Source organism: Ranitomeya variabilis, chromosome 6 (genome assembly GCF_051348905.1).
Source record: "Ranitomeya variabilis isolate aRanVar5 chromosome 6, aRanVar5.hap1, whole genome shotgun sequence".
Classification (NCBI taxonomy): Eukaryota; Metazoa; Chordata; class Amphibia; order Anura; family Dendrobatidae; genus Ranitomeya; species Ranitomeya variabilis.
This window is the reverse complement of record NC_135237.1, coordinates 208,336,185-208,348,765: the sequence shown is the minus strand read 5'-3', so window position 1 is coordinate 208,348,765 and position 12,581 is coordinate 208,336,185. Positions and strand designations below refer to the sequence as shown.

Below are 12,581 nucleotides of genomic sequence, written 5' to 3'. Positions count from 1 at the left end.
TGGGTATGCTTAAGGATCCCCTAGATAAGAAAGCTGACTGCCTCCTAAAAGCGGCATGGGAATCGGCGGGGGGAAATCTTAGGCCGGCTACAGCGGCGACATGTACCTCCAGATCTTTCATGGTGTGGGTGGATGAACTGGAGAAACAACTAAGGGATGGGACACTAAGAAACAAAATCCTGGAATCCCTACCCATGATAAGAGGGGCAGCAGCATTCCTAGCGGACTCATCGGCGGTTCAGTCCATTTAACATCAAAATCGGCAGCACTTTCAAATGCGGCCAGGCGAACCCTATGGCTCAAAAGCTGGCCGGGAGATCTTCAGACCAAGCTTAAGCTATGCTCAATTCCCTGTGAGGGTAAATGTTTGTTTGGTGAAACTTTAGATTATATACTCCAAAAAGCAGGAGATTTAAAAACGTGATTTCCAAACCTAGAGCCAACACAATAACAACGTCCCTTTCGGAATAAGAAATTGTTCCGTAGAAAACCCCCAAGGGAACAAAATAGATGGGAAGAAGGATGGAAAAAGGACAGGGTATTTCTCTTCGGCAACCCCTCCCGAGATAAAAAATCCCCAAAGTGACTCTCCCCAGGGTGGGGGGGAAGATTAACCTTTTTCCTCCCAGCCTGGGAAAAGATATCAAACAACCCTTGGATCCTAGGTCTCATCAGATCAGGGTTGAAAATAGATTTCTCCTCCTTTCCCCCTCAAAACGACGTCATAACCCCACTAAGGTCCTCCACAAAGGAACAAAGAGCATTAGAGAACGAGGTCTTAAATCCAGTAGAGAAAGCGGTCCTACAGCGTGTTCCAAAACCAGATGGTACATATCGGACAATAATAAACCTACGGAAATTAAACAACTATGTCCGAAGGCAAAAACACAAGATGGAATCAATAAGATCCACCATCAAGATACTGTTTCCAGGATGCTTTATGATGGTACTAGACATCAGAGATGCATATTGCCACGTACCTGTCCACAAGGAATATCGGAAATTCCTCAGACTAGCAATCTTTATAAACGGGGTGGTGGAATAATTCCAGTACATGGCTCTTCCATTCGGAATATCAATAGCCCCCGGGGTGTTTACAAAATTAGTAGCAGAAATAATGGCCCATCTGAGGGAACAAGATATTCTAATTATTCCATACTTAGACGATCTGCTAATAGTGAGCGACTCAGCCCAGAACTGCAAATTCCAAAGAGACAGAGTAATGAGAACCCTGGGAAATCTAGGATGGTTTCTAAACTTACAAAAATCAAGTTTGGAACCGAGCAGAATTCAAGAATTTCTAGGCCTAACACTAGACTCACAAAAACAAGAATGCTGCCTTCCAGTACGCAAAACAGAACATCCTATACATTGTAACGAAAGCCTTACAAAATCCCTCCATGACATTAAGGAAGGCAATGTCAGGTTTGGCCTCCCTCTCAGCTTGTTTACCGGCGGTACAGTGGGCCCAGCTGCACACAAGAGATCTGCAATGGGATATACTGGACAATCAGTACAAATTAAGAGGCCACTTAGAAGGACAACTAACTCTAAATTCCTCGTCTACTTATTCCCTACTTTGGTGGACAAACGTCCACAACTTGTCCAAAGGGATCCCCTGGGTAACAAGGATATCCCATATAATTACGACTGATGCAAGCCCCACGGGATGGGAAGCCCACATGAACAATCTAGTTACTCAAGGAACATGGGAAAATCAGGAGCTGGAAGCTTCTTAGAATCAGAAAGCTATGGGCTGTGGGTCAGGCTGTCTCGGCTTTCCTACCCCAACTACGGGGTCAACATGTCCGCATATTTTCGGACAATCAAGTAGCAGTAGCTTACGTAAACCATCAGGGAGGTACCAGGTCCCGAACCCTGATGAACACCTCCAGGATCCTCAGACTAGCGGAATAGAATCTTCTATCCCTCTCGGCACTTCATATCCACGGGGTAGAAAATCAAAAGACCTATTATCTCAGTCGTACTCGATTAAAACAAGGCATTCGCCTTTCAAAAAATAACAAAGATGTGGGGAACCCCAACGATAGACTTGTTTGCCGATCACAAGAACAAAAAAGCAGAAGTCTTCTGCTCCCTCAATCCCATGGGGAACCCACAGGTTCTAGATGCCTTTCTGCTCACATGGACTCAGAATCTGACATACACCTTCCCCCGATCATCCTTATACCAGCAGTAATACGGAAGTCAGAGAAGACAGGGCAAGGATGCTACTAATAGCCCCATTCTGGCCGAAGACAACCTGGTTCTCTTGGCTGAGGATACAATCCATCACCATCCCTTGGGTCATACCATACATCCCAGACCTCCTGTCCCAGGGACTGGTCTTACACCCTCAAGCAGCGAACCTCCATTTAACAGCATGGAATTTGAAGGGTCGCTGCTGAGGGAAAGAGGGTTCTCAGACTAACTGATTTCTACACTACAAAAGAGTAGGAAACCAGTTACCACTAGAACTTATGGCAAAACCTGGAGAAAATTCCTATCCACCTCCAGGGTAAAGATCCAGGAAGGTGCCTCAATTACGGAAGTACATAAATTCTTATAAAAAGGTCTAGAGAAAGGCCTAGCGGTCAGCAAAAAGTTAAAAGTTCAGGTAGCAGCCTTAGGTGCCCTTTATACTCAGGATATTGCAGGCAACCCTTGGGTAGCAAGATTCATCAAAGCGGCATCAAGATCTAAACCATTGGTCAGGCAAAAACTACCATCCTGGGATCTGAATTTGGTTCTATCCACCCTGACAGGACCCCCTTTGAGCCGATAGACAGACAGAGTCTCCCGTAAAATATTATCTTTAAAGACCATACTACTGGTAGCCTTAACATCGGCCCGTAGAGTGAGTGACATTCAGGCCCTATCGGTCTAGATCCTAGATGATAGGGTTATATTAAAACCTGACCCAGCATATTTACCTAAAGTGGCATCTCGGTTCCACAGGTCCCAAGAAGTAGTCCTTCCTTCCTTCTACCCAAATCCCAGAAATAGTAAAGAGGAGGAATTCCACACTCTAGATGTCAAAAGAAGCCTAGTACAGTACCTAGAATCCACCAAGAACTGTAGGAAGGAAAGATCTCTCGTTGTCTGTTTTCAGGGACCAAGGAAGGGCCTTAAAGCATCCAAAGGTACCCTGACAAGGTGGATAAAGGAAGCGATAACCCTGGCTTACTCATCCACGGGGAACACAATCCCAGATGGTCTAAAAGCTCATTCTACAAGGGCTATAGTGACTTCATGGGCAGAAAAGTCAGAGGTATCTATAGAACAAATCTGCAAGGCGGCCACCTGGTCATCACCTTCGACCTTCTTTAGGCACTGCAGAATAGATTTAAACTCTACATCTGATTTGGCCTTTGGTAGAAGAGTCCTTCAGGCCGTGGTCCCTCCCTAAGCTTCCATTCTCTGAAATTCTCTCCGTGGTGCTGTCATGGGAGACTGAGAAAGTCATAGTTACTCACCGATAACGGTGTTTCTCAGAGCCCATGACAGCATCCACTTATTCCCTCCCATCACGAGTGCAGTGAGCACATTTTTATGTACATAGTATAATCCAATATAGGGACAGGGTTCCTTCTCTGATAAGCAATACTATAACGTGTATATATATTTTTTGTTGTCACTAACCTGGAGGTCCTCCGATGCGCTGTAAACCAACTGATGCGTGGGAGAGGTACCGCCCTTTTATCTGTAGGTTTCCTGTCCCTGAAGGGCGGATCCCCTCTCTCCGTGGTGCTGTCATGGGCTCTGAGAAACACTGTTATCGGTGAGTAACTATGACTTTTTCATCATGCCACTGGAAAAAGTGGAATAAAAAACAATCAAAAAGATGAATGTAAATAAAAATGGTATAGCTGGAAACGTCCTGTCCAGCAAAAACAAGCTGTCGTACAGCTCCATCAGCTGAAAAATTAAAGTTATAGCTCTCAGAATAAAGTGATGCAAAAATAATTATTTTTTCCATAAAAAATGTTATTGCGTAAAAGCGCAAAACTTAAAATGTGATATAAATGAGGTATTGCTGCAATTGTATTGACCCGAAGAATAAAGCTGCCTTGTTAATTTTACCACATGCAAAACATTTTCTGTTCATTCTGCCTCCTGAAAATAGGAATAGAAAGTGATGAAAAAATGGTACCAATAAAAAATGTCAACTTGTCTGCTAAAAAACATGCACCTCACATGACTGTCGGCACAAATATGGAAACATTATAGCTTTCAAAACGTGATGCAAAAGCTACTTTTTTGCAAAAAACAGCAGCCAAACATATACAAAACCTATATAAATCTGGTATCGCTGTAATAGCACCATCCTGAAAACTAAGGTCATCTAATCATTTATACCGCACGGTGAAAAGCGTGAAAAATAAAACCAATTCTTCATCAGCCGTTTTTATTCTGTTTCCCAAATATCGCAGTAAGGCTCAGCTCACATTTATCCTGCGCTGAGCGCTTACTATGGGATTTCCGTGTAAATCGTTGCGTTCTGGCCTATGATCCGGCGGTGTCAGTCTTTTTAGGCATAAAAGCGTGATTCTCCACAATTTTGTGCACTTTTGAAAAGGACACCGCTGAACAGAAGCCAAACTGAGTCCAGAATAACTCTGCTGCCTCACTTTGTAGCAGAGGCGATCGCGCTGTGCCTGCTTCTAGCCTCCCATGGAGGCTATTGAAGCATGGCAAAAGTAAAAAAAAAAAAAAGTAAAAAAAATGTGAAAAAAATTAAAAAAATATAAAAGTTTAAATCACCCCCCTTTCGCCCCAATCAAAGTAAATCAATAAAACAAAAATCAAACCTACACATATTTAGTATCGCCACGTTCAGAATCGCCCGATCTATCAATAAAAAAAAGCATTAACCTGATCGCTAAACAGCGTAGCGAGAAAAAAATTAGAAACGCCAGAATTACGATTTTTTGGTCGCCATGACATTGCATTAAAATGCAATAATGGGCGATCAAAAGAACGTATCTGCACAAAGGTGACATTATTAAAAACATCAGCTCGGCACGCAAAAAATAAGCCCTCACCCGACCCCAGATCACAAAAAGTGGAGACGCTACGGGTATCGGAAAATGGCACTTTTTTTTTTTTTTTTTTTAAGCAAAGTTTGGAAGTTTTTTTTCATAACTTGGATAAAAAATAACCTAGATATGTTAGGTGTCTATGAACTCGTGATGACCTAGAGAATTACAATGGTAGGTTAGTTTTAGCATTTAGTGAACCTAGCAAAAAAGCCAAACAAAAAACAAGTGTGGGATTGCACTTTTTTTGCAATTTCACCCCACTTGGAATTTTTTTCCCGTTTTCTAGTAAAAGACATGGTAAAACCAATGGTGTCGTTCAAAAGTACAACTCGTCCCCAAAAAAATAAGCCCTCATATGACCATATTGACTGGAAAATAAAAATGTTATGGCTCTGGGAAGGAGGGAAGTGAAAAACGAAAAAGGGCCGCAACTTGAAGGGGTTACCCTCACAAAAAGAATCAGCGGTGATCACATGCTGTAATGTCTGTGTATACTTTTTGCTTCCTCCTGTGCCCAGGAGCTGATGTATGATCAGACCATGTCCGTTCACTGTCAGGCACAGCCATTACAAACTACACAGCAGGGGCACATTTATAAGGTTATGTCAGCATTGAAAAAAAACATTTTTTTTAAGGGAACTTTCCAGCAGGATTGTGCATAGTAACCTACCGACAGTATCAGGTCGGCGCCCTTATTCTGATTATAATGATACCTTGGTTGATGAAATCCATCTTGTGGTTGTTGTTGTTTAATCTTTATTTTCAGTTGAGTTAATGATCTGCTCGTGCTTCAGGCGGCCTGTGGGGAGTCATCATGTGGTGCTCTGATTAGGTATTCAACAGTATGACTTCTGACAGGTCACTGATCCCTCAGTCACCTGCCCCCTAATGTACATAATGAATATTATATATATTTAAAAGAAAATCCCCTGCAGGCAGGCGCCGGAGCTGCACCATGATCGCATCCTTATTGTGCATTTAATTATTCTTTTTTTATGGTTTCCATAAATTCCTAAGAAAATCTATTTGAAAATGGCACTTGCCGCGCCCGTGCAGTAGCTGCTATTGGCGATCCGATAGCTGCCACTATGCAGGCGCCATCTTGCTAAAGAAAAAAAAATTGCCTCTTCCAAGATGGCGCCGCCTGAGCAGAAGTAGCTATCGGTGATCCGATAGATGTTACTGTGCCGGCGGCACTGTTTTGGAGGAGGTTTTTTTTTTTTTCTAGCAAGATGGTGCTTCCGTATGCGCAGTAGCAGCTATCTGATAGCTGCTATTGCGCAGGATAGGCCGACACCATTTTGAAACTGATTTTCTTTTTTTAGTTGCGATTTTATGGATACCATCAAAAAGAATAATGAAATGCACAATATAGATGCATTCATAATGCAGTGGCGGTGCCTGCCTGCAGAAGGGAGTTTTTTAAAATTTAAATATATATAATATTTATTATGTACAGTAAACTAGGGGGCAGGTCACTTACGCGGGCTGTGGGTGTATGTTGGGGTCTTCATGTGGTGCTCTGCTTAGGTAGACCAGTCAAAAGCCATACTGGTGAATACCTAATCAGAGCACCACATAAAGACCCCCACATGCCACCCCTGAGCACTAGCATATACAGTACCTTGCGAAAGTATTCGGCTCCCTGGAACTTTTCCCACATATCATATTCAAACATAAAGGAGATTCATCTCAAACAAGGAGAAGACTGATCAGAGATGCAGCCAAGAGGCCATTGATCACTCTGGATGAACTGCAGAGATCTACAGTTGAGGTGGTACAGTCTGTCCATAGGACAACAATCAGTTGTACTCTGCACAAATCTGGCCTTTATGGAAGAGTGGCAAAAAGAAAGCCATTTCTCAAAGTTATCCATAAAAAGTGTCATTTAAAGTTTGCAACAAGCCACCTGGGAGACACACCAAACGTGGAAGAAGGTGCTCTGGTCAGATTAAACCAAAATCGTACTTTTTGTCAACAATGCTAAATGATATGTTTGGAGTAAAGGCAACACAACTCATGACCCTGAGCACACCATCCCCACTGTCAAACATGGTGGTGGCAGCATCATGGTTTGGGATTGCTTTTCTTCAGCAGGGACAGGGAAGATGGCTAAAATTGATGAGAAGATGGATGGAGCCAAATACAGGACCATTCTTGAAGAAAACCTGTTGGGAGTCTGCAAAAGACCTGAGACTGGGACGGAGATTTGTCTTCCAACAAGACAATGATCCCAAACAGATAGCAAAATCTACAATGGAGTGGTTCACAAATAAACGTGTCCAGGTGTTAGAATAGCTAAGTCAAAGTCCAGACCTCAATCCAATCGAGAATCTGTGGAAAGAGCTGAAAACTGCTGTTCACAAACTATTTCCATCCAACCTCACTGAGCTCGAGCTGTTTGCCAAGGAAGAATGGGCAAGAATTTCAGTCTCTTGATGTACAAAACTGATAGAGACATACCCCAAGCGACTTGCAGCTGTAATCACAGCAAAAGGTGGCGCAACAAAGTATTAAGTTAAAGGGCCGAATAATATTGCATGCCCCACTTTTCAGTTTTTGAATTTCCACAAAAATTTAAAATAACCAATAAATTTTGTTCAACTTCACAACTGTGTTCCACTTGTTGTTGATTCTTCACCAAAAATGTACATTTGGTATCTTTATGTTTGAAGCATGATATGTGGGAAAAGGTTGAAAAGTTCCAGGGAGCTGAATACTTTCGCAAGACACTGTAATTAACTCAAAAATGAAAATAAAGATTAACAACCACAAGACGGATTTCATCAACCAAGGTATCATTGTAATCAGTATAACGGCGCCGACCTGATAGTGTCTGTAGGTTACTGTGCACAATCCTGCTGACAAGTTCCCTTTAACACATCCAATTGTGGAACTTTTTATTATTGCAAGATCTATTAACTAAAATGTACTTTTTTTGAGTGAAAACCCCTTTAAATGCCAGAATGAAAGCTAAGTTTTTTGTTTAGAAAATTTGACCTTCAGTCTCAGATTCATTTATTTGGCTTGTATTGATCTGACTTAGTGAATTATATGCATGCATCATTTCAGTACAAAAATTTCTTTCTATTGTTTGTTTCAGCCCTCACTTTCAAGCACAAGTCGTATTGTCACACATGACATTCCGGTGAGTGTTATTCCCAGAAGGCTGTGGAATGACTTTAAAGAGCCTACAGTACCAGACTTTGATGTAAGTATAACATGGTAAAGTGACCATATTGGGCCTGATTCTTTAAGACTGGCATTTTGTATGCTATTGTTAATGAGGGCACTATTGGAGTAAGATTCACCTAATTCTTTAAAGAAGAGATTATTCAGCCTTAAGGTATTCTCATGAATCCTCAAAGCATGTGCACTTTACCCTGTGATGAGTCTGTGGTGCTGGGAGTTGGGCGGTCATGTGACCACAAGTATGTGATTTGCATACTTACGACCACATTAAGACTTGACACATTCGACCTTACTCAATACATTTGTATTGAACGAGGCCACGACCAGGGGCGTAACTACCATGGCCGTAGTGGTCGCCGCTGCGACCGGGCCGGGCAGGTCAGGGACCCGGCAGGTCAGAGGCACCCGACTCCCCCAGACGCCGGCACAGTTCAAAGCAATGATGGAGTAGAGAGCGTCAGCTGACACTCCCTCTCCCAATATTCCCCTCTGCCTCTGACACTGCTGGTGCACGATGACATCACTTCATCGCGCACCCGCTGTGTGCGGGGCCCAGGAAGTGCAGCATCTGCACCTGATGGCGGCCGCCGGCTGCTGGGACCAGGAACAGGCAGCTCCGGAGCTGGCAGTGGGAGCGTGGACTGAGCCGCCCAGGATGGGGATGCTGTAGTGACTCAGCCATATGGGAGATCGGAACATGGAGGTGTATGGGACCGGTGGCAGTGAGGTGTGTCTGCTGCCCGTGTGTTGCCGTCCCTGGCCCTCTGTGACACCAGCCCCACTTCCTTCCTGCTCTCCCATGCCCCATGTCCTCGTAGGTCTCCAGGTTCAGGTCACTGTGCTCCTCCGGGCCCCCGTACGTGCCTTGTCCATCCTCCCCTGGTCCCCCAATGCTCCCTATCTCCCATGCCCAGAGTCCTTACCCCCTATGCATTCCCTGCCCCTTGTCCCCATGTGACCCATCTGCCCTGCTCTCGTCTCCCCTGTCCCCTTTCTCACCTTGTGTTCCCCATCCTCGTAATCCCTGTGCCCCTTCTTCCCTGCTCCCAAGTCTCCCCCCATTTTCCCCTGTCCTCTTGCAGCCCCGTCTCCCATGAGTCCCTATCTACTCTGCCCTCGGAGTCCCCTTGTGTCCTCTTGTGCCTGTCTCCCTTGGTCCCTTGTGCCCTTTTCCCCTTCCTCCTAGTCCCCATGAGTCCCCTTGTGCCTGTGTTAGAGAAGGGATTTCCAACCTCCCCAGGTATTCTGCCTTTTAGGTACCTACGCAATGAAGCAATAATCAGAGAGACACACGCTCGTTGTCTGTCCAAATAGTCTCTGGTCTTTATTTTCAGGGCTGGGCTTTTAAAGGCCCAAGATCAAAAGGAAATGTAGAGTTACATAATAAATTGGCAAGGAGATATATTATACAATGAGTTGTCATACACATCCTGGTATCCAAGATAGATCAGGGGGGGGGGTCTTTGCACATGCCTGTGGTTTCATAAGATGTTGGCTGGACATTGACATTTTTGGGTTGATAAAAGACAGAAACAGACATAGAATCGGCGATTCTGAGAAATTCTGACCACTACTGTGTTTCCTTCTGTCAGTCTCCCTTGCACACTAGTCCCCTTGTCAGTCTCCCTGTGTCCCCTTGTGTCAGTCTCCCTTGCCCACTAGTCCCCGTGTGTCCCCGTGTCAGTCTCCCTGGCCCACTAGTCCCCATGTGTCCCCTTGTGTCAGTCTTCCTTGCCCACTAGTCCCTGTGTGTCCCCATGTCAGTCTCCCTGGCCCACTAGTCCCCATGTGTCCCCTTGTGTCAGTCTCCCTTGTCCCTTTGTGTCAGTTTCCCTTGCCCACTAGTCCCCTTGTGCCCTTCTCCCCTGCCTCCTAGCCCCCGCGTGTCCCCTTGTGGCTGTCTTCCTTGCTCCCTAGCCCCGCCGTGTCAACCTTGTGTCTGTATCTCCTAGCCCCCTTGTTTCCTTCTCCCCTGCCCCCTAGTCACCGTTTGCGCATGTCTTTCTCACTGCCCCTGTATGGAGGGGGTGCATTATGCTATGAAGAGGGCTGCATTATATTCTATGGGAGTTACATTATATTGTATGGCGGGGTTGCATTATACTCTGTGGGGTGGCTGCATTATACTATATGTGGGCTGCATTATACTGTGTCAAGGACTATGGGGAATACATTGTACGATATGAAAAACTATGGGGTGCATTATACTATGGGAAGTGAGTTGTACGACATGGGATGACGATGGCGGTGCATTATACTATATGAAGCACTATGAGGATTGTACTATACTATATGGAGGACTGAGCAGTGTATTTTAATATATGGAGGACTATGAGGAGTGTATTATGCTATGTGGAGGACTGAGGAGTGTATAGTACTATATGGAGAACTATGGGGAGTGTATATTACTATATGGAGGACTATGGGGAGTGTATTATACTATATGGAGGACTATGGGAAGTGTATTATACTATATGGATGACTATGAACTGTGCAATATATTATATAGAGGACTATGGGGGTGCATTATACTATAAGGAGGACTATGGGGGTACATTATACTTCTTATATGGATCCCCATAACGTCTGTGTAAGCCCCTGATGAGTATAATGGTTTATTTTCTTTTATACATTGCATAACAACGGCAGTACGGAGGACAAATACATACCAGGATGGGGCACCGGATAGTTATGCCACTGAGGTTACACTATACAACTTTGCAAAAAAACTATAGTACATCACAGAAATAGATAGATAAAGATAAACAGATAAAGTTTACTTTTTAAACATAGCACAGTATACTGGTTGTTCTTGTGTGATAAAAAAACTATAGTGTGTGAAATGAATAGGGAAAATGTGAATTTGGGTGGAAAATATTTTGGCATGGTGGGGCTCCCATTTGAAAGTTCACACCGGGGCCCATAACTTTGTAGTTACGCCACTGGCCATGACCATCTAGTCAGCTCGTAATCGCACGTACAGTACAGACCAAAAGTTTGGACACACCTTCTCATTTAAAGACTTCTGTATTTTCATGACTATGAAAATTGTACATTCACACTGAAGGCATCAAAACTATGAATTAACACATGTGGAATTATATACTTAATAAAAAAGTGTGAAACTACTGAAATTATGTCTGGTATTCTAGGTTCTTCAAAGTTGCCACCTTTTGCTTTGATGACTGCTTTGCACACTCCTGGCATTCTCTTGATGAGCTTCAAGAGGTAGTCACCAGGAATGGTTTTCACTTCACAGGTGTGCCCTGTCAGGTTTAATAAGTGGGATTTCTTGCCTTATAAATGGTGTTGGGACCATCAGTTGTGTTGTGCAAAAGTCTGGTGGATACACAGCTGATAGTCCTACTGAATAGACAGTTAGAATTTGTATTATGGCAAGAAAAAAGCAGCTAAGTAAAGAAAAACAAGTGGCCATTATTACTTTAAGAAATTAAGGTCAGTCAGTCTGAAAAATTGGGAAAACTTTGAAAGTGTCCCCAAGTGCAGTGGCAAAAACCATCAAGCGCTATAAAGAAACTGGCTCACATGAGGACCGCCCCAAGAAAGGAAGACCAAGAGTCACCTCTGCTTCTGAGGATAAGTTTATCCGAGTCACCAGCCTCAGAAATCGCAGGTTTAGAGACCAGGTCAATGCCACACAGAGTTCTAGCAGCAGACACATCTCTACTGTTAAGAGGAGACTTTGTGCAGCAGGCCTTCATGGTATAATAGCTGCTAGGAAACCACTGCTAAGGACAGGCAACAAGCAGAAGAGACTTGTTTGGGCTAAAGAACACAAGGAATGGACATTAGACCAGTGGAAATCTGTGCTTTGGTCTGATGAGTCCAAATTTGAGATCTTTGGTTCCAACCACCGTGTCTTTGTGCGACGCAGAAAAGGTGAACGGATGGACTGTACATGCCTGGTTCCCACCATTAAGCATGGAGGAGGAGGTGTGATGGAGTGGGGGTTCTTTGCTGGTGACACTGTCTGGGAATTATTCAAAATTGAAGACATACTGAACCAGCATGGCTACCACAGCATCTTGCAGCAGCATGCTATTCCATCCGGTTTGCGTTTAGTTGGACCATCATTTATTTTTCAACAGGACAATGACCCCAAACACACCTCCAGGCTGTGTAAGGGCTATTTGACCAAGAAGGAGAGTCATGGGGTGCTACGCCAGATGACTTGGCCTCCACAGTCACCAGACCTGAACCCAATCGAGATGGTTTGGGGTGAGCTGGACCGCAGAGTGAAGGCAAAGGGGCCAACAAGTGCTAAGCATCTCTGAGAACTCCTTCAAGATTGTTGGAAGACCATTCCCGGTGACTACCTCTTGAAGC

General features: G+C 44.1%; 2 protein-coding genes across 7 annotated transcripts in view; one reads left to right on the top strand and one right to left on the bottom strand.

The window, feature by feature from the left end:
* UPP1 (uridine phosphorylase 1) overlaps positions 1-12,581 on the bottom strand; it is a 218,443-nt gene that overhangs the window by 7,397 nt on the left and 198,465 nt on the right. The gene's annotated exons all lie outside the window — the stretch shown is intronic.
* Positions 1-12,581, top strand: part of HUS1 (HUS1 checkpoint clamp component) — a 113,058-nt gene that overhangs the window by 76,492 nt on the left and 23,985 nt on the right. For all 4 annotated transcript variants that reach the window (XR_013216891.1, XM_077269415.1, XM_077269412.1 and 1 more), the window contains exon 4: positions 8,146-8,253. Coding sequence is in view for 3 of the 4 variants with exons in the window: in XM_077269415.1 (XP_077125530.1) it covers positions 8,146-8,253 (108 nt within the window). In the remaining variant the exon portion in view is untranslated. The remainder of the gene's footprint in view (positions 1-8,145; positions 8,254-12,581) is intronic.